The 22476-nt window shown below is 42.6% G+C and overlaps 2 protein-coding genes across 18 annotated transcripts in view; one reads left to right on the top strand and one right to left on the bottom strand.

The window, feature by feature from the left end:
• Positions 1-2970: 2970 nt before the first annotated feature.
• Positions 2971-11738, bottom strand: SLITRK3 (SLIT and NTRK like family member 3). Of its 4 annotated transcripts, none has more exons than XM_073359485.2 (3): positions 11018-11738; positions 5564-8688; positions 2971-5229 (listed from the first exon to the last, which is right to left on the bottom strand). In XM_073359485.2, exon 2 carries the CDS (start codon positions 8668-8670, stop codon positions 5815-5817), a length of 2856 nt encoding a protein of 951 aa, XP_073215586.2. In that variant the 5' UTR covers positions 8671-8688; positions 11018-11738; the 3' UTR covers positions 2971-5229; positions 5564-5814. The 4 variants fall into 4 exon arrangements, with proteins under 4 accessions (XP_073215586.2, XP_073215587.2, XP_073215584.2 ...); XM_073359486.2 differs by having other exon boundaries at positions 11217-11738; XM_073359483.2 differs by having other exon boundaries at positions 10322-11737.
• Positions 10934-22476, top strand: part of LOC144930879 (uncharacterized) — a 58313-nt gene continuing 46770 nt past the window's right edge. For 9 of the 14 annotated variants that reach the window (XR_013636338.1, XR_013636336.1, XR_013636337.1 and 6 more), the window contains exons 1-2: positions 10934-11669; positions 13342-13564. The gene's annotated coding sequence lies outside the window, so the exon portion shown is untranslated. The remainder of the gene's footprint in view (positions 11670-13341; positions 13565-22476) is intronic. The other 5 variants (XM_078854383.1, XM_078854378.1, XM_078854377.1 and 2 more) reach the window with 2 other exon arrangements.

The following is a 22476-nucleotide window of genomic DNA, read 5'->3' as shown; positions in this document are numbered from 1 at the left end:
ACAATATAAGCAACTCCATGTTAGAAAAACAGACAACTTTGGACAAATTGCAATTCTTCATCATGTTCACACTTGTCAGGTGCTTGAAGGAAGCTGGACTTTAGCCATAAACCTCACAACAGCTAAGGAATGGAGACACCCAGTACACCTACACATAGAAGGCCACATTTTGTACACCCTATTCACACAAACAGTCCTACTTAAGTCAATGTGGCTACTTACTTGAGCAAGTCCTAATTTACATATCACTCATGAGTTAAGTTTCAGAGTAGCAGCCGTGTTAGTCTGTATTCGGAAAAAGGAGTACTTGTGGCACCTTAGAGACTAACAAATTTATCTGAGCATACGCTTTCGTGAGCTACAGCTCACTTTATCGGATGCATTCAGTGGACAACACAGTGGGGAGATTTATATACATAGAGAATATGAAACAATGGGTGTTACCATACACACTGTAAGGAGAGTGATCACGAAAACCTTTTGTAGTGATAATCAAGGTGGGCCATTTCCAGCAGTTGACAAGAACATCTGAGGAACAGTGTGTGGGGGGGAATAAACATGGGGAAATAGTTTTACTTTGTGTAATGACCCATCCACTCCCACTCTCTATTCAAGCCTAAGTTAATTGTATCCAGTTTGCAAATTAATTCCAATTCAGCAGTCTCTCGTTGGAGTCTGTTTTTGAAGTTTTTTTTGTTGAAGAATTGCAACTTTTAGGTCTGTAATCGATTGAAGTGAGAGAGTGAAGTGTTCTCCGACTGGTTTTTGAATGTTATAATTCTTGACGTCTGATTTGTGTCCATTGATTCTTTTACGTAGAGACTGTCCAGTTTGACCAATGTACATGGCAGAGGGGCATTGCTGGCACATGATGGCATATATCACACTGGTAGATGTGGAGGTGAACGAGCCTCTGATAGTGTGGCTGATGTGATTAGGCCCTATGATGGTGTCCCCTGAATAGATATGTGGACACAGTTGGCAACGGGCTTTGTTGCAAGGATAGGTTCCTGGGTTAGTGGTTCTGTTGTGTGGTGTGTGGTTGCTGAACCCCCACCCCCCACTGTTCCTCAGAGGTTCTTGTCAACTGCTGGAAATGGCCCACCTTGATTATCACTACAAAAAGTTTCCTTCCCCACCCCTGCTCTCCCGCTGGTAATAGCTCATCTTAAGTGATCACTCTCCTTACAGTTTTCAGAGTAACAGCCGTGTTAGTCTGTATTCGCAAAAAGAAAAGGAGTACTTGTGGCACCTTAGAGACTAACCAATTTATTTGAGCATAAGCTTTCATGAGCTACAGCTCACTTCATCGGATGCATTGTTTCATGTTCTCTATGTATATAAATCTCCCCACTGTATTTTCCACTGAGTGCATCTGATGAAGTGAGCTGTAGCTCACGAAAGCTTATGCTCAAATAAATGTGTTAGTCTCTAAGGTGCCACAAGTACTCCTTTTCTTTTTGGTTACGTGCAGTAGAGCTTGAGAAACCTATGGTAGTTCAGGAGGACATTTTTTAGTGAGTTTTGTGTGCCACTGACTTAAATGTTTATAGCTAACAATACTAAATTGACCATTATTGTACATTTCTAGCTCAAAATTAAATGAACTGCAATCAAAAAATAAAATAAACAAAGAAATAATAAAATTATACAATATTCGTTCAAAGTACTTTGACATAATCTTGAATTGAAAAGGCTGTTTTCAGGCAAGCAACTCTACTGAAATCCTTCATAAACGACCCCTTTGAAATATTAACTATAACACACTTTTTTTGGCTTACAAGGACGACTTTTAGAGAAGGAACACTTTACTGAACTCAGATTTTGCATTAGGAGAAGAGTATTCATACCATTAGAAATAAACACCTTCTGTTCTGTTGATGCAGTAGGAAAGACCTTTTATTTCCCAGGCTCAAACACTTCTTGTTAAGTGGGATTTTCTTTGTAAGAATTGTGTGAAAAGTCCTGGGAAATGGGGAAGAACCCTGAAATTTAGTTATCTTCCCTTTCTAGCTAAACATTTATTATAAGCTATGACTGTGACTTACCTGGCCTTTTTTCCTTTACACCTGTAGGAAGAATTTCAACACAGTAAATTAGTGAATAAAAATAATTGTATGATGAATGTTCTACCACAAGATTCTGAGCATCAGCACATACATTAACCTGATGTCAACTACTTGTCAATACAATACTGAATTAAGCTAAAAAAAGTATTTTTATTTAAAATATTGTTCCATTAAACATCACTTATGTGAATGTGGATAATTTTATTTCATTTCATTCCTTCCAAATAGTATCAATTTTATGAATAATACCGCTAATAATGATAAATAATCCCTATTAATTAGGTTCACTCAGGTTGATGGATATGAATAGTCTCCCTTCACCAGATCAGATATGATAGACCCACTTTCGTTTTCTGAACTGGACAGTAATTTTACCATCCACCCATCCACAGCTTATCACAATAAAATAAAATTAGAATCATCATATTACACATTAGATATCACAGTTAAATATTCTGAACACTTCCACGAGAATCTCCCCCCACTGATTTCAAAGAGTTTATAATGCACAAGATAATGTTTCCTACACAATGAAAAAAATAACTCAATTTAAGCCAAAAAATTCTCTCTTTTAATACAAAATTCCATTCTCATAGAATAAATTTATTTCCACTGAATAAATATATTCCCTCACCATTTGCAGGTGAAATTGCTACCTCTATTTAAGTCAAGATGCTCTTGCCTTTTTGTAGTTTAAATAAAATATAAACATTATTTATAATGATTGGCTTACACTTTGATATGATTTATGAACACTCAGGTTTTGCTTCCCTCCCCCCCCCCCAAATGTATACAGCAACAGTCACACCATGGATTGTACTTTAACCTGACATATCATCCTCCATTTTCTGCATGCTGCAGCATTATCAATGGAATTATAATGATTATCATCAGAAGGATCTGGCCTTGCACTTTGATGTTTATTTTTTGTAAATACCTGCATGCTTTTCTAATATCCATTAAAAACAGATTAGTGCTGAATGCAGAAATAATGAAACCAACATCAATACTATAAAGGGATCTGGCAACTTGGCAGTTCATAACATTAACCAATAATATGGAGGTGATGCAAAGATTTACAGACTTTTGAAGCTGTTCCCTTGCACCCTTCTCCCCCCACCCCATTATCTCTATGGTCCAGAGGGCTACTATTGATTCCCAGAAAATGTTTTCTACTTCCTCCACATGACACTCAGAGACAGAGAGAGCCAGTACTGTGCATACCTGCCAAAGCTGTAAATAGGGGCATCCTGGGAGAACATCCGCCTTTTAAATCCATTGGAATACAATGTGCTGGGTGGAATAATTTTGTTGCACATGAGACAGGGAAGCAGCCTTTCCTGACCAGGGCAGCTGGCATGAATGTAGCAGCATGGATGTGGCACATCAGTTCATGCAAACATAGGCTCTCTTTCCTCACCCAATCCAAAAAGTTGCAACTTATGAATGGACATATAGTCCCATAACAAATGCCCAAAGCGACAAGAATATTAGATACAGGGGTTTTTTTAATGCAGTGGAAACATTTTTCAATTTACCTTGATAAACTGCCATGATTGTTGTTTTTATTAACACAAAATATATTTTTGATTTGATATTTCTATATAAAATTCATTAGTTGAGATCTTTAGGACAGGGCCTCTCCTGCGTAACTGCACGGCTAAGGAGCTGACATTCACATTCCCATTTAATTTGTTCCTAGCTTGATGTAAGGCATTAGTGACGTCTGGTGAATTACATTCAACGTAACGATTACATGCTATTAAGGGCAGACTCAGAAGTCCAAGAAGAAAGTACTGGACGGGCGGCACAACTCAGCTGCAGCCTTTGCTGCGATCGCTGGAGTTCCGGCGCCATCTACTGGCCACATTGTGTAAACCCCCCCACCACAAAGCTTTCCCTTGGCTTTTTCCGTGTGTCAGTCCAGATCTACCAGGAACAAGATACCAGCCAGTACCCTAAAAGAAAAATCCGTTTTTCTTTGGTTTTGTTCAGATCTAAGTGGGTTGTAAACTGGGTGACGCGGCAAGTCTATTTTGCAGCATCATTTTAATGACACACATTTTGTAAAATCAGCCTGACCCCCCTAGTCGTTCTGATTGCAGCAAGGCAAGGGAGAGACCCAGCAAATGTCAGCTATTGGGCCTGAGTTTCCCACATTGTTTCAGTCTTTTTCAAACGAGGGGAAAGAACATTCCAAGCGCAAATGTATCAAATATTCAAATTTACATCTAAGCCTTTCTCCACTCTCTACTTATTTCCTTTTATAATTGATGTGAATTTAAACACTGAAAAGTTGTAATACTAATGCCTTATTTTCTCTTAGGTTGTAGCAGAACTTAGATTCTACTAGCAATATTAGTAGAAGAAATTGGGTTAATTCAGCTGCTTATTTTGAAATAAAAGAAATTCTGACATAGTTACAGTGCAATGTGGAAGAAAAACAGGTTTCAAATTGGATTTTTTAAAGTCCTAAGTGGTACTGTGGCAGAAGTTGAACAGATTTTTTTCCCTGTTAACATCACACAGTGCACTGAACGGTGATTAATAAAATAGCTTTCAGGAGTAAGGTGAGAGAAGTAATCATGGGTAGGGGGAGAGTAAACTGAAATGTTAGGTTCAAGCTTTGTATCCTCTATATATCTATATGTATTTTTTTCAAAACTTTTTATTAGGAAAGCTATACCAGACGCATCACTGTACAATGAATGATTAAACATTACCTTTACAATTTATATTCACTTGAAATTACAGAATAAATATATGCACATTGTTGTTTGTATCTTTGTGTGTGTGTACGTGTGTGAGAGAGAGAGAGAAAAAACATTAAAAGTGCTTCCTACAAAGCCGTTAGTGATAGGTACCCAGTAATTTATTTATTTATTTTTGTATAGTTGTATGGGTCTGTTTTAATAAGAAAGTGCGGATGTCCTCCAAAAACTCATGGCGTCATGAAGTGCAATTGATCATCCCCAGGTGTGTGTGCGTGAGCCACGTGGTTACATCCAATGGGCTTCTTTGTTTCGGATGACTTCACACTGGAAATGGAATCCCCCCTCCAAGAGGAGAGGAGGGGAAGGGCGAGCGGAACGGAAGGGGAGCCGATCGGAGCGGCTAGGGACCCGACCGGCGGCTGGGGTGGGGAGCTGCGTGGACGCGTCTACGTGTGTGTGCATGTGAAAGAGAGAGACAAGAGTGAGAGAACATTCGAATAAGACCCCCGCCCCACCCCCCTCTTTCCCTCTTGCAGTTTCCAGGCATGCAGCAAACTGCATTTGATTGTTTTAAATAAATGTACAGGATCTGTGCCATGATGGGCAAGAAGAAAGAAAGCCACAAAATGCCATCACCCCCTACCCCCCCCCCAGGAAAAAAAAAATATATATAAAGTAAAAAGTTTACTGCAACGGAAAAAAAAAGACATAGAATTTACTTAGTTAGGATCAATACAAAGATCCCCGTAGTAATAATAATAATAATTAATAATAATATACCTTAGACATGGCACAGTCAAAGTCTCAGTTTCAGTATAAAAAAATAATGATTAACATCTGCTGGCAAGTCTGCGAAGGCACTTCATTGATTAATGATCTGAGAACGGCCCTTCCTCCAAACACACACATCTCTGGTGGGGGAGAGCACACAGCTGTATTCTCTATTCTCAGCATGCGGTTGCACGGGGGCTGGAGAAGGGGGGGCCGGGGGCGCTACTGGAGGGCGGGGGGTGGAAAGAAAAGCTCTCTGGTCAGAACCTATAGGTTGTCTTCTCCAGGACTTCGAGGTAATCCGGCTTGGTTTGGAGTTTGGCCCTTAACTCGAGGTATTCGCTTGGGGGGGGTTGGTCTGTGAAGCCCTTGCCGGCCGAGAAGAGAAGGGTTTCTTTCAGCCTGGCGTCCTGCTGGAGGTCCGGGTACTGCATGCCCGGCGGGTGGACGTGCAGTTCCTTTAACTTGGGCACCGTGCCGTAGAGGCAGTCCACGAAGCCCACCGTGCAGGGCGGCGGCGGCCGCTCTCTGTCTAGCCCGGCGCCGGCCGGCGGGAAGAGCAACACCCCGCCGTTCTTCTCGTGGGGGAAGCCGGGCGGGGCCGGCGCCAGCGCCAGCTCCCCCGCCAGCGCCAGCCCGCCGCCGCCGGCCGGGTGGTGGTGGTGCTGGTGGTTGGCGGCCACGATGGTGTTGAGCTGGGAGCTGGACACGGCCAGGCTCCACTCCTTCTCCTTCTCCAGCAAGGTCCGGTAGTGGGTGCTGTTCGCCTGGTGGCCGGGCTCGGCGAACGGATCCCCCGTCCCGCCTCCCCCCAGGCGCTCGCCGGCCTCGCCGCCGCCGCCGCCGCCCTCCTCCCGCTCCGCCTCCTCCTCGCGCGGCTTGTAGATGGGGTTGTTGCACATGTGGGTCACCGGGTGGGGGATGTAGTCGTAGACGTGCCCCGCCGGGTGGCCCTTCTCCGGCGAGGCGCCGCCGCCCGCCCCCCGGCCGCCCTCCTCGAAGAAGCGGTGGCACTGCATGTGGATGCCGCTCAGGTCCCCCGCCTCCGGCCGCTTGCTGCGGAAGGGCAGTTTCTTGCGCCGCCGGCGCAGCACGAAGGCGAAGAGCCCCGCGGCGATGAAGACGGCCGAGAAGAAGAGGACCAGCAGGCTGAGGATGAGCACGGAGAGCGGCACGGCGGCGGCGCCGGCCGGGGAGAGCTCGTAGGCCGAGGGGCTGGTGGGGCTGGGCTTGCCCCCGGGCGGGGCGGGCGAGGCGGCCGCGGCGTGCAGCAGCTCCGGGCACAGCGCCTCCAGCTCCACCGAGCGCACGTCCCGGCGGGTGAGGTTCTCCGGGCTGGCGCACAGCACGTCCCCCACCACGATGACCGAGCTGATGGTCTCGATCCACTGCTTGAGGGGCACCAGGTCGCAGGTGCAGTCCCAAGGGTTGAGCTTGAGGTCGATCTGCACGATGGCGTGGAGGTGCTCCAGCACCCCGGCCACGGGCAGGTAAAGGAAGTGGTTGTTCCTCAGGTTGAGCCTGGCCAGGGAGGTGCCCGCAAAGGCATCGGTGGGCAGGCTCCGCAGCAGGTTGTCGTTGAGGAAGAGCAGCTTCAGGTTGGGCATGAGGCTGAAGGCCGCGGGCTGGATCTCCCTGATCAGGTTGTACTCGAAGTACAGGTAATGCAAGCTCTGCAAGCCCCTGAACATGCCTGGAGTCAGCCTCTCGATGTCATTGCCGTTCAGGTACAGGCTTTTCAGGTTAGGCAGGTTAATAAAAGCCCCATCCTGCACGTAGGAGATACGGTTGTTCCCAAGGTGTAACAGATCCAAGGAAGAAAAATTCCAGAAATCCGAGCGGTAGATTTTCTGTATCAAATTGCCGCTCAGGTACAACTTCTTGGCGTTCAGGGGCCTGGGCAGAAGCTCGGAGATGTTGTGAAATCCTCTCTCCTTGCAATTGACCGTCAGGCCCAAGTCGTTGATGTGCAAACTACAAGAGCACCCAGTAGGGCATATGATGGGAATCGGGGGCCTTGTCTGGTAGGCAGCTATAGGAGGCTGGTTTGGCCCAGGATACAGGCCTCGGGATGTAGGGGGAGGTTTGGGCACTCTGGGCTGCTTGGTGGGTTTGGGCTGCTTATTGGATGTTTTGTATTCAACAGAGGAAGCAGTGAAATGGAAGGAGGATAGCATGGAAGAAGGCTTCGTAGGCCATGCGTTCTCCTTGCTAGATGACAACTGAGGAATCCCCAGACTGGCCTCGACTTCGGAGTCAGACAGCATGGGGCAGAGTTTACTCCTTTTGATTTCCCTCAGGTCCTTACCATGGAAGTGGAAGGGGGTCTCACAGGTTATGTCTCCCACAAGGGCAGTGTAAGGTATGCGCTCCAGCCAACTTTTCAGCTGCACAATCTCACAGGTACAGTTCCAAGGGTTCTCCTCCAGCTGGATTTCCATCAGGCTCCTGCCAATATGGTCCAGCATCCCTCGATAGGAAAGGACTTTTAACCTGTTTCCCCGCAAGTCCAAATGAGTTAAAGACACAGATTTAAATAGGTTGGTGGGAAGCATGGGGATAAGGTTGTCATTTAAGATCAAGACTCTCAGTTTGCTCAGATTTCGAAATGCCCCACTTTCAATCCGTTTAATGACATTGTAATCTGCCTGCAGATATTCCAGACTTTCCAAACCCAGGAAAGTGTCGTTTCTGAAAATGTCTAATTTATTCTCGTGCAGGTACAATCGCTTCAAAACTTTGAGCCCAATGAAGGCTCCTGTCTGAATGTCCTGCAGTGCATTGTTCCCAAGGTTAATAGACACAGCATTGTTCAAATGAAGAAAACTGTTTGTGTATAATTTCCTCATGGAATTCCTCTGCAGATAAAGTTTAAAAGGTCTTGACCACGACTCCGTTATCTGACTAATATTTATAAATCCTTTATTGTCGCAATGTATATGGAAAAGGCTCTCTTTTACTTCACAGTAACATGGATCAAAGCAGGGCTCGTCAATTTCCTCTGAGTCCTCTATCAAGGGAATTGGTGTAGTCCATGCTAGAGCAATTGTGCTTAGAAGAATTACCCACAACATCCTTCCTTTATGAAGAGTCTCTGCTGTGGAAGGTTTCATCATTTGTGGCTGATTACAAAACTGTAACAGAAATAAGAATGCAGAATTTTAGTATTTAGTCAGGTCACTGTTCTTAATAAACTCCGTTTTTGCTAGACTTTTATTAGGCTCCTGGAAAGTTCAGCAATTTTTGGGTAGACGTTCAAAACAAACTCTAGCAGTGCTTGATGTTCAAGGCTGGTTTCAGACTTAAGAGCTATAGAAATCTCTAATCATAAGATGCCATATTTTCCCTTCCCCTATGATATTTAGTAAATGGCATCTATAATGAAAACAGCATGCACATACCATATAGCAAATGAACATATAGACTGAGCGTATTACATATATACATATTTTTCACCACATGACCAGTGTTTAGAGAAACACTAATTTGCAGGCTTACCTGTGTGTACATCATAACCTGCATTAATTACAGGAGAAAATATCAGTGGGTATCTTTCACCAGCATCATGCTACATCCTTTAGATATACACATACACACACACACACAAAAACCCTCCCAAAGTTGCTAGATTGCAATGGTCCAATATCCAGTGCACCAGCTCAGTATATTCTATATGGAAGTTTGCAGGAATTTGCAGGGTTTGTAAATGTCCCTGATCTAACAGTTTCCTTTAGAAATTCTCACAGTGTCTTTAATAATGCTTAACAACCGTGATTTAAAATAAAACCTCCCACTTCCAGGTACACTGATGGATTAATGCTATTGGTATATTATCAGATAAATACATACTACATATTAGTCATTTTAGCTGATTAAAGCATTTAGAGATGATTAATCTTTCTAAAGCACATGCCCATGCGATCATCAGATCTAAGGCGAAGTGACAGCTAAAGAAGCATTTCGGATTGAAATGCTCAGCCTGGTTTGGATTATTATATTTTGCGCCCCCAGGACCAACCAAGAGACCCGGTTAAAAAGCTGAAAGTGGAAGAAAAATACCTTGACACCAGCTGATAAATTATCTATTGTACTGTCTACCTTTCAAAAAGAAGACACCATTCTTCTCCAGTCAAAGGAAACAAATACTGTACTAATGAGATGCAGCTCTCCAAGATACAGTTTTCCCCCTTCCTTTTGCCAGATATTTCAAATGTTTGGGGATAAATAAATGTTAATGATTATGATAATAATAATAATGGTGATGCAGCCCTTCTTGAGTCAGTGAAATACCAATTGAAAATGTCCAGAAAGATCGTTGATTTTAATCCTAATTTATCAATAAAAATGACCTTTTTCTTTTGCCTTACCCATGTACAGCTAGAGAATTTCCCCCCACCCCCTTTCCCCGCACAAACTTAAAATCCGAAAGACGCATTTAGGGACAGAAATGGGAAAGGAATACAAATCCTTAGGATCAACTTGCAAATAAAACCCTCAGCTGTAGGAAAGGGGAGAAAAGAGAAATATCCTGTGCAATTAAAATCATGATCTAATTGTGAAGAAGGGGGAGAGAGAGAGAGAGAGAAAGGAGAGCTATATTGCAGTATCCGTCAGTCCTCTCTGTCTCTCTTGCAAAATAGCGACTTAAGTTCTCTCTGTTCTGCAAGGGCTATAATAAAAATGATGGGGGGGGGGGGAGGGATAATGGTGGTGGGGGTGTCTTTGAAGCTAGGCAGAAAGAAGAGGACCCAGAACGCTTGTACTTACCGATTTGCAGGAGAGATTTTAGCACATCTAAAATAAATAAATAAATAGAATTTTTAAAAAGCTCGAGTTTAAGGATTGCTGGTTTCACTCTCTCTCTTTCTCTCTCTCTCTCTCTCTCTCTCTCTCTCTCTGTACTCCTGCTGAGGCTGAGGCAAAAGGAGAGGAGGGGGGAAAAAAAAGAAGAAAAAAAAGCAAGCAAGCCTGAAACGTGCTGGGAATGCAATGAGCCCCTCAATGAGCTTCTTTAGGATGCAGAGCGGCTGTTTGGCACACTCAATGGAGGAGGGAGGAGAAGGGGGCTGCTGCAGGCTTCCAGCTCTGCTGCTGCTGCTTTCTCTGGGCACCAGCACATCGTTGGGAGGGAAGCTCAATCACAGCGGAGAATCTCGGGCTTCTCTCTCTTTCTCTCCATGTGTGTGTGTGTGTGTTGTTGTTGTTGTTGCCCTGGATCAGGCTTTTCCACGTCATGAAAATGAGCTTCAAGAAGGGGAACAAATGAAGGGGGCGCGCTTGGCACCAGGTCGGGGGCGCGCATTTGGGAAGCCCTGACTGTACAGTTTTTTTTTCCGGGGGGGGGGAGGGATGGGGGATGGGAAGGTGGGGTGGGGGAGGAGTGGGAAATAATCAGACTGGGGAAAGCCGAGAAGAACGAGGAAGGAAGGAGCAGCCGCCAGAAACGAGCCACGGTCCCCTCACCCCAACTCTCAAGGAAAAAGAGCCCCCGATTGCCAACTGCAAATTCCAGCAAGGCGCTCGTGCTGCGGGTAGATCATGGGGAGAAGTGTCTCTCTGGGCAGCTGCCCCCCAGACAGGGTCCTCTCCGCGCACAGACACTGCTGCAAAAAGCCAATTGATTAGTTTACGCAGAGCCGTAGGTAGCCGCTCTCCATCACACCTGGATGTCCCAACGTGAAAGCTCGGGAAGCCCCAGCCTGGGTGACTTGAACAAGGTGGCTCCTCTCCCCTCGCATTTCTTCGCTCTCTTTGATCCCTTTGCACCACGAGCGCCCCCCCCCCCCTTTTTTTTATTGTTGTGCTGCAACTCAAGCCTTCAATCTTCCCCAGGATCCAACAGCCTCCTGCTCGCTTCCAGCTTTAAAAGGAGGCAAAGCAAATCGCTGGGAAGAGACCCGGAATCACTTGGGTAACAACGGCACATTTTGCATTCTGTCACCGAGCAAGGCATCAAAAGCGAAGAGGAGGATTTAACTCCTTAACGGCCGCAAGATTTTTCGGTCTGGCTTTGGGCGTGTGTGTGCTCGAGAAGAAAATCATGCCCGATGCTGACTGGATCCGGGAAGAGAATACAACTCAGCTGACATCTTTACACGACAGAGGCAGCAAGAAGGTAATACAGTTTTGCTGAGAAACCGGGGCGAAGGAAAGTGACACTGTGTGGGCGGGAGTAGATTATTTGTTAGTGAAGAGCTACCAGCCGGTAACAGATCACAAGGAGGGAGCGCCTTGCAGCTGAGACTCCAGACTCTGTCCAAATTTATCCTTGGATGAAATTTAGCTGGCAAGATCGGTTGTCAGGGCGAAGTTCTTTTTAAGCAAGAGAGGGGCTATTGGGTCAGTAATGCACGTCTCAGTCCCTGTCTGTGCATTTCAAAGATCAAATTCTGATTTTTTCCCCCAGCGCTGGGCAACGTAGCTAGGGCAGGGAGATGCAATCCACCCCGTACACTTTATTGCCCAGGTTGGGTTGTGGTTTTTTTTTCACTCCTTCAGTTCGCACACCCATGACATGCACATACATGGGAGACACACTCCACATTCACCAGGGATGGGGCTCGCTCCCTAACTTGAAATGGGCATGGCATTCTGCCCTCCACCTCTGCTGGGAGTTGCAAGCGAGCCTCCAAGCAAGTGGCGAATCTACCATCCCTTCTGGAAGCCACGAGCCCCTGGGTCCGGAGAGTCACAGCAGCCTTAAACCAAACCTTTAACATTGTTATTCTAACAAGTCCCCCTCTCCGCTCCAAATGTGTGGGTAGGTAAGCTTGCCGGACAGAGGCTTGGCTGGAATCCTTGAAGAGGCAGCAGGTTGGTAGAAAAAAGTTAGTAGGCAAGAAGCCCGGCTGTCAGGAGCACAGATCACTCACTGTCGACTCCCAAATAGGAGGCTAGTGCCCACTCTGCTAATAAGGCCAGGAGCTATCCATATTCCTTTACCACCTCCTCTCGCCCTGACCGCTCCCCATACCTGTCGGATCAGTAACATCCCCCATGTTATTTTAAACATCTCAAGCGCTCGTTAAACTTATTCAATATGGAAGCAGCACTACTTGCTAATTAAAACGCTGCATCATTTATTTGCAGGAGCAAAATCTGGAGCCGTCAGGCGAAATGCACTTGATACCTCTAAAAAGGTCGGGGGAGTGGGGGGGGAGTGGGAAAGTGAAAACAGTTTTATTAGATCTCTAAAGAAATAAGAGGGAAGAAATACCGAAGCAGATTGTAGGAGAATGTCTGTTATTCTTGCCAGGGGTCTCTGTTTCGCAGCTGCCTTAGCGACGCACTGGGGTTTGAAATACATTCACAAAAGGTCTGTATTTTTGCCCACACCACGTTGCCATATCAATAGATCTTTTCACAGGCCGCTTGCAAGTACGGAACACTGCAATCAGGCGAAGTTATCCTGCGCTAATGATTTTTATTAGGAAAGTAGCAAACGATCGCGGTTAGCACCGATCCATGTGGAGTGCTAAAAGCTTACCGAGATTTGCTCTGAAAGGGTAGGCGACGTCAGGCGAACTCTTTAAGATGTATTGCATCCCTAATGCCATAACCTTGTACTTTCACTCCCCCACCCCCACCCCCGGCCAGCAACTTCCAGCAATGGCACCAAAGAAGGCTTGTAATCCGTTTAAGTGGTTCTCCCCTCAAGTTTTGCAGATGAATTGGGGAGGTGGGGGCGGGCGGGGGGGGGGGGGGATGGTGGTTGAATACAAATAGATAAGCATTGCATGGCGCCTACGGTATCACAGTACAGAGCGTTGTGAGCCAAATCTTCCCAGGTTCAATCGCTGTCGGGTCGAAGCTTCCAAGGACACCCCCTTTTTATTTTAAATCGGAGTCCTCTCGGATGCAGCAGTAAAGGATTTGGTCCCCAGGAGTTCAGCGGTGGGCTGCTGCTGCTGCATGTCTTTCCCCCCTCCTGATAGGATGTCACACAGTGCAATCCCTGCCTGGATCCGCCCTGAGTCCACTGGAGCTGGGATATCTCCCTTCAGCCCCACTGTATCCTTTACCCGTGTCCCGCGGGTGGGTGGCTCCAGCTACTTTATCCCAGCACCGACCCGGCGGCGAAATGGCACAGAGGGGGGAAGGAGGAGGGGAGGACAATCCCTAGGGTTCTAGATGCTAAAAGTCTGCAATTTCGATGTAGGGTACTGCAGTCAAATCACAAGGCTAAGGATGGCAATCAACCAGCGTGGGGAGCAGCGTGTCAGGTAACAACTCCGCGCTGCTTGGCTAGGGGGATCTTCAAGGAGGGAGGGGAGATTCCTTAGAAGAGAGACAGAGGCGCCTTCCCAGACAGACCTGCTTCAAAAGTGCTACTTAACGGCCACGAATTAACCGAGAAGGGGATTCGATGTTATTTATCAGCGGCTGTGACTAGCCCGTGCTAGAGAGATTGTTATGAAAAGGAGAACTTCTCGTCTGGGATCGGAATCATACTTACCAGATCCGTGTTTAGCTCCTGTTCCAACACAGTGAGAGCAGCGACCTCTCTGATGAACTAGAAACAAGGATCACCACACACCCCTCCCCCCCCGCACAAGAATTTCAACCTTACCTCCCCCTCAATACAGGGAAATGGAAATCGCCCAGAGGTCATTTCATAAACATCTCAGCCCAAGCAAAGAAAGGCAGAAATGCTTTTATGTTTCTGCTTGTTTGGTCGACATACAACCTGCTCAGCACAAGATCCGTGTTCAGGGATTGGCAGGAGAATATGGCAGAGCGATGTAGCCTAGACTGGGACCTTCCCTTATCCCTTTTTAGTATTTTGATTTTGACTGGTAAATGAGCTGCTTCCTTGCAAAAATCGAACCCAGTCCTAGGGCTATAGACTCAGGTAAAGAGCATCTGATCTGATCTGTGTGGAGGTTGACTGATATCTATTTGCAGCGTATTCTTTCACCTTAGCTGCAGCAGGTAAAATGCCCCCTTGTTAAAAAAAAAACAAAAAACAAAAGAAGAAGCCCTGGACAACTTTTATGACAAATTAGAGAAGGGTACTTGAACAATGATTGCACCTTTTTGAAAAGTACCATTGCAACATTACATTTCCACTGTATGCGACCATTTCTCCCACTGCAGTCATTCTAATGCAGTCATTTAGTGCTTCATTCAATCTGCAGTGTAAACCAACTCGTTCCCTTTTTAATAGATCCTCTACATAAATGACAATGGTTGGGAAAAAGAGGGAGCTTTCTACCAAGCTTTCTCCGCCTGACTAGAAAGAAATATTCCGAGGTTTAATAGTCTCCTCTCCCTCCAGCAAGCTGTGGCCAGGGTGAACGCAATAAACAGTGCAAGGACAAGGGAAACTCATAGCTGCTGTAACTATTATATACAAGATCTTCTGTCTAGTTTTCTCTATATTTTGGAAAACCAGCATGCAGCTTAGGCTTTGCAAGAATTGTGTAGATCTTTATTTAGCAGTAATTTAGGAACAACCATAAGCACATGCAGTGTTTCAGGGTCTTTGTGGATTTCTGTTTAGTAATCACTATAACCACCCGTGTGGTATGCATCTTACACAGGCACCGTCTGCATAGAGAGGACATAGAGTGGGAGCAGTACTGAGAAGAGATTCATCAGGCCAAGTGAACATGCTGTATCCCAAGTGGGAGGAGGTGAAAAAAGACACAAGTGGGCTGCGAAGCTTATTAATTTGTGAAGCAAATTCCACATGTAAAAGTGCTTGGGAAAGATATCAGGTGGAAAGCTTTGGAGACTGGAGTTCTCTGATTATCCACAGACCAGGTACCATAGGGACAGTGCAAGCTTCCCTAAGCCATGCAGTGTGCTTCAACATTCTCCTGGAGGACCTACCTCTGGGGATAAGAGCATACTTTATTCTCCATGTCCACTCAGTTTTTGGGTTCTCTCCTAAGAATGCTAACACAGGTGTCAGTTAGTGCCAACTGCCATGGTGATTTTAAGCTGCGGACATCTTTCCATTAGGAGTTCAGGGCCAGATCCCTCTCCCATTGAAATATAGTCGCATGACTTTTAATGAGTTCAGCTACAGGAGAAATTCCTAGATGGAGACCACCAGTGCTTTTCCCAGGCCACAAAACAGCAACCACATGTTAATGTCATTAGTGACTATAGACTGGGCTAAATTCAAACCAGTGAGGAAGAGGTAAAAGGATTCAAATCCTATTATTAGTCCATTACTGAGCCATCCATTTGCCCTGTAAGATACCACTTTGTCTGTTCTGTTAAGAAAAATGTAGTTAAAATAGATTCTGTTTCCTCAGAGGGGAAAACTGGCTTTAGGGTCATGTATGTATGGATAGTTTAGTCTGAGGAATTCTAGTGAAGATGTTGAAAAAGAAGAACCGCAATACAGTATGTTTTTGGCATAACATGTTCATTCAATACTTTGTATGGTATAAACCTGCTTTTTCAACATTATTTAGTTCATTTATCCGATGGGATTTAGCCGATGGGATTTATCCACACTACTGCGGGAAAGAACATTTATTCCAGAAGCTGAGACAAACTGGTCTAATCCTAATTTAGAAACCAAGATCTCCTTGCTACTATACCAACATGTCAAATCAATTTCAAGTGGAAATGAACTGTGCTACTGGTGGTGGGACATATATGGTCAGACACAAAGGACTGAATCCTCCAGTCCCGAACCCACTGAAGTCAGTGTAACTATTCCCACTGACTTCAATATTTACAGTGTAACTATTCCCACTGACTTCAAGGTGAGAAAAACTGGACCTTATGGACCCAATTCAACTTCCACTGAAATTAAAGGGAATCTTTCTACTGATTTCAATAGGAGTTGGGTAAAGCCCTAAATTAAGATTATTTCAGCCTTGTTCAACTGAAGGCTCTCTTTGCACTTTGCACTCTACAGTACAGATATCTAGGTTGACATTTCATTTATAAATCCAAACACAGATTAGTTTAATTATATAAATATTTATGAACACATATGATATTGATTATACATAATATATATAAACTTGGGATTTTCTAAGGGAGTTAGGTATCCAGCCGCACTGAAATTCTTTAGGATTTGGGTACTTAGTTCCCTAATGGCCATTTGGAAATCCAAGTTATAATTTTTATAATTATATGATTATTCAGTTCTTAACAAATAATTACACATTACCCTACAGAGTACCAATCTACTATATTTTCCATGGTAGATCCATCGTAACTGATATAGCAGAATGACATGCAGTGTACTTCTGTTATGAGATCAAAGGTACAGAAATGTAAGTTATCACACATTACCTACTAATTTACAGGTCCTAAACTAATTTATGTTGAATTTAAGGACAATTTTCATGTATTTTACATCAAAAATCCCTCACACACAGGGACCCTTAGACAAATTACATGAAATCAGTTTACAGCCATAGGGATTGTTTGCTGCAAAGTATTTGAAGGTATGTGTGAATATTAAAAAGAGCTGAGTAAGAGGGGAAAATGGTGAGGATTCAAACTGAACAGCCAACACCATTAAATTATGAATGCAAAATGTTATTTAATGCAATATTATATTTAAGAAAGAGGCCACTTGCCAATCTTTTGCACATCCTCTATACCCGTCAAAAGATGCATGTGTTCTGGAACACCACAGTCAGCACTCTCTCAAAAAGTTTAAGTGTCAATATCTTTTCTTCTCCAATCTTGTGTATTTTAAGAGTGATGGAGGAGGTGATATTACCAGATAACATTAAGAAATGGATTGTAGTAACTATTTAATAGCAAAGGAGTTATTCTGAGAAAATGGAAATCTGCAATTCCTTCCTCATACACAGACTGACTTAGTGAGCTCTCTACTATGGCATTAATGGGAAAAAAAGACTCTGTCTAATAGAAATACTTGGAAAAAATAATAATGTGTCTGGTCAGACATGAACTATTGCATACTTTTGTAGTATAGTGTATATTAGTCCCCAACACTTATAGGTTATGTTTGCATTTATTTATCTATTTAGTCACTTTAATCATTAATATCCTGCACGACCTCTATGGGTTCAGGGGTTTGTTTGCTTGTTTTTGTTGTGTTTCTTCCAGGTTTTGCAAATAGTGAATGTTGAATTTTGTTATTCATATGCTACTTCCATCTTGTGTATATATTCATACATGTTTTCTTTTGTTATGTATTTATATTTTACATAAAAACAAAAAATAGTAAACAAAAGAAAGAGAAAGGTACACAAAATTAGCTAACATGGTCAACAGATGCATGGGACATAATATATAAAATCCAGACCTAGTGAACATTTCAGGAGCAATTTTTAACTAATGGTACAATAGTCTTGAATATTTTTTCTGTTATATTAGGCACAGATAAATTACTTGTTTCCACCTCAGCATACAACCCACATTTTTTAAAAGTGTCCAAATATTTATTTTGGCCAATGTCAGAAAACACCCTCCAATTTATGTGTGAATTTCTCATTTACCTTTATTAGGGTAATATGCAGTCATGGTTATGCATACAGTTTCCTGTGACAGCAAGGAAAATTTCATGCATGGATCAAAAGCCAAATAATTCCCTTAGGGTGTTCCCGGAAATAATGAACTCTCTCTGTTATAATGCAGAAATGTGGCTTCTTCAGATGTTTTCATGCTCCAAATAGAGATTTCTGCAGCATGTCAACCGCAACCACATTTGTGCCAAGGTACTGCATCTTCTTTGGTGAAGCCAAAGCAGGGCAGTTTTAATTCCCTGCAACACAAATACAAATTCTGATATATTGAATTAGGTTGAACACTGATGATGTGAATAAGGTGACCAGATGTCCCAATTTTATAGGGACAGTCCCAATATTTGGGGCTTTGTCTTATATAGGTACTTATCCCCCTCCCCTGTCCTGACTTTTTACACTTGCTATCTGGCCACCTTTGGTGTGAAGGAAGAATGTAGATTTGGAAATTCCTTCCACAGCAAGAACCACTGACCTAATATCGAAGTGGCAAGAAGAAGAGGATTTAAAATGAGATCTACTGCCCTGCTCATGTGCTAAGATCCTTAGGCAATGTGGAATGTTATCTTCAGACCCCTCCGAGTAGAAGATTTCATCCAGCATCCCAGGGTACTCATGTACTATCAGATTATTTCTACAAGTATCTATTTTAAGTGTCCTGATTTCTATTTGCAACTACTAGTGCGGAGTGTGCTTTTCACCAATAAATCTGTCTTTTGTGCATACCACTTTCTTTGCTTAATTTGAGTATATGAAGATAGAGATTGCCCAAGAGTATGCACTGGAATCAACAGTACAGATTTGCAAGGCATCAGTTAGAGTTAGAGTTGCCAGAATTAGAAACATCAGCATGAACAGATCATGTCATGGCAATTCACCAGCATTACGCCATAACATGAATAATTTTACAAAGTATATTGATAGAAGCTGCTTCTGTCTTGTTGAATACTGTGTGAAGAAAGACACTTGCTGCTCATATGAAAAGAAAAGCTCACATTTGGAAAAGGAAAGGAGGAAAGAATGGGCTGCAGCCCAATTTAACAGTCCAAATCAACCCCTTCCATTGGGAAATGTCTGCCCTCACTAAGACAAGGTCTGTTAATCCTGGATAGGCCTCATTTGTCACCTGCCAATCTGCTAGCGATAACCGGCAATCATTTTATTGGAAGACAATTATCCTCAAACTCTAAGGGATTGCCAACACATGGGGAATTGCTACTTTGATCAGTCCTGATCCTACTCCCAATGAATTTAATGGCAAAATTCCTATTGGTTTCAGGCGTACAGTATCAGACCCATAAGAAGTTGATCAAACGACCTGTTGGACAGTGGCCAAAGTGACATTTTTTCAAATGTTCATTGGAGTAAATGGCATGAAACAGCCCAACATTTGCTGTATATTGCATGGGAGGATTGTGAGAAAAAACACTTATTTGGCCAGCTATCCATATAGTCTATGTGTTTATATCATGTTAATCACCAGGGTGTCTGAACTACTTAGTAGAACTATCTAAAGTCAGCAACTAGACTAAGGAACTAGATTAAACACACTAAATCCCTCATTCTTTCCTCCTTTTCTCCCGGCATATAGGTGAAACCCTAGCCTCATTGAAGTCAATTGGAGCTTCACCATTGACTTAAATAAGGCCAAGTAATAAGATTTACCCTCTTTTCCTCTTCTTCCATTTCTCCCTCTTCTTTCTTTTAGAATCTTCTACTAGACTTAGTTACTCTTTGAAGTTATTAAAAGCTAGGATGTAGATGTGGGCTTTATATTTCATGCCAAAGGCAGCCAGATGAATAGTCATTGTAATCTCTCATGGAAGGTCATGGGCCAGATGCTCATGTCACCTTCTCCTGCAAGGCTCACCCTCCTCTCTTGTTCTTGATGACACAGCTGTTATAGTAGAGTCTGATCTTGAATACAGAGGCAGTAGTATCTGATCTGACATCAACTCAGCTCATTAAGGTTTTGAAAATCAAGAGAGGTTGACTAATTCTGACCTAACTTGTACTGGAATAATTTAAGTCAAAGGAGTTATGCTGGTGTAAAACTGGGTAAAAGAGCGAAGAAACAGTGCTTAGCACCTTGAATATCATCTAATATTTGACAATAATCACCATAGTATTCAGATTTCTAGCAATCGATGCCTAAATACATAATCATGCTTTTGAGACAATACTTTTAAACCTAAAGGCAATAATTTCCAGCTTTCTTGTCTCAAAGAAGGTGCTTTAAGTTAATACAAATTGGAGGATACTGGAGAAAAACTGTTTTAGATTTATTCAAATAATCAATGTATTTGCTTACTAATTTGCTTGGTCTTATGACATTTTAAATAATATATACCTTGACATTCTGTTAAAAGGATTAATGTGAGCAATGATTGTTTTGATTCACGAACTTCCCCAAATGGACATGCTCATAGGAAGAAACTCTATCATGGAAGAAAAGAATGACTTCTTTCATAATGACAAAGGAAGTAAAAATAAAATAATTGATTTTAAATGACATACCTATAATCGGCAATAATTTTCACCAGGCACCAAAAAAGGTTGTTCTAAGATTTTTGGGAAAAAATATGAAATATTTTCAACTCTGATCTTTCCAGCCTCACTGAATCTTGCATTTAATATTTTGTCCATATACTCATACGCTACAAGCAGTAACCAGTAATACTGAATTCTTCTCTGTTGTCTGATGGGTTTTTTTATTTGTTTTTGGTGGGGAGAGGGAAAGGGGTCAGATCTTGTATTCTTTTTGCTCCCAAAATTCCCATTGAATTTAATGAGAAGATGATTGAAATGGAGGATCAGGCCCAGTGTTTGTCACTCTCAGCAGTCATTATTCACTATACATTAAGGAATGAAATGTACATGATCCCACATTCCATCCTTACAAATGCAAAATTACAATCAAAATTAATAGGAACTTTGCATGAAAAATAGGTACAGAGTGTAAGTAGATACAACAACATTAAAAAATAATACAGTACGCTAAACAACAAGCATTCAAAAATCATGATTTAGATCCCTCCAGAATGTTGAGATTGGCTTTAAAATCTTCAAATATACAAAATGTACATCTCTAGCCCTTATGGTTGCAGAGAAAAGTTTAAGTGCCTTCTGGTTTTTGAGCTTTAGGGTTCACATTTGCAAACTTTTCTCTGCAACCGTAAGGCTAGAAACTTACATTAAAAAAATTAAAGCTGAAATACTTATGTAATAACCTGATTCCAGGACCTGGGGCTTTAAGAAAAGTACCAAATATTGTAAGACTTGCAACAGAATCATAATTGTTGGTAACTCTGAAGATAAACAAAAAAGTCTGCATTCTTAATATATGAAAAACAGTGGTATGCTGTATTATAAAAGTTTTAACAAACTCAGAAATGCACAAGTACCTTTGATGTATTATTTATTAGCTATTCTAAAAGAGAAATGAAACATCCTGTTATCTGTTGATTTAACTAATCTCAAAATCCAAGGAATAAATTGTATATAATTCATTAATTTGTGGGGTATACAGTGCCCAAGCATCAAATAACATACTATGTCTTGCACTGTCAAAGGTTTAGCAATCACACTGCTGAGGAACAGTGTAAATAAAACATACAATGGAATCATAAATGAAATTACCAGATATTATTTTAAAATACAAGAGCTTAAATATATCATATCTGTCATCTGAACAGTCAGCAATCATTGATATCTGTTATATTTTGAAAGGACTCTGGGGCAGACTCAGCTATGCTTACTCACATTGAATAGCCCTTTACTCCTTGAGTAGTCTGATTGAGGAACCAAGATAGCTCACTGATTATGGAGGTGCTACTCAAAATAGGCTGGCCTGATCTCCCCCTGCTAGACTATAACCGGTACAATAATAATACCTGCTCTGTTTCAAGTCAGAAGATGTGTTGTAGAACTGGGAAAATTCAGTGTCCATTATATTCTGCTATATTAACTGCTTTTGTTCTGGTTTACAAAATGAGTGAATTAATTTACAGCAATTATCTCTTGTACCAGGCAAGCTGCAGCACTCATCTGCAGAGGCCAGCTTGGAGCAAGAAAATGATTTGCCATGATGATTGATTGTATATTATAGAAATGCCAAAGTGCCCCAGTTATGGACCAGGGTTCTGTTGTGCTAGGTTCTTTATAAACGTGGAATAAGAAAGGCCATCCCTAACCCCAGAAATCTTTCAATTTCAATAAATATCTATGTGAATGCATATATGGTCATCCTCTTTTGTACTAAAAATTTCTGGCACTGTATTCATACAAGAGATCACCCAGAGCCTGATTCTGGTCTCTCACAAGTTTTTTGAACCTCAAAGCTCATTAGTTTCAAGAGCAGTTATTTTGTTAATTTCCAGTGTGCCATATAGGAGACCTAAGTTTAGCAACTTCTCTAGTAAAGCCACATGAATATTTAACTATCAGAATATCTTC

Source organism: Lepidochelys kempii, chromosome 9 (assembly GCF_965140285.1).
Source record: "Lepidochelys kempii isolate rLepKem1 chromosome 9, rLepKem1.hap1, whole genome shotgun sequence".
NCBI lineage: Eukaryota > Metazoa > Chordata > Testudines > Cheloniidae > Lepidochelys > Lepidochelys kempii.
This window is presented reverse-complemented; position numbering and strand designations above follow the sequence as displayed.

Excerpts from the sequence above, each read along its gene's own strand:
- SLITRK3 (XM_073359485.2), bottom strand. The coding sequence starts at position 8,670 with ATGATGAAACCTTCCACAGCAGAGACTCTTCATAAAGGAAGGATGTTG.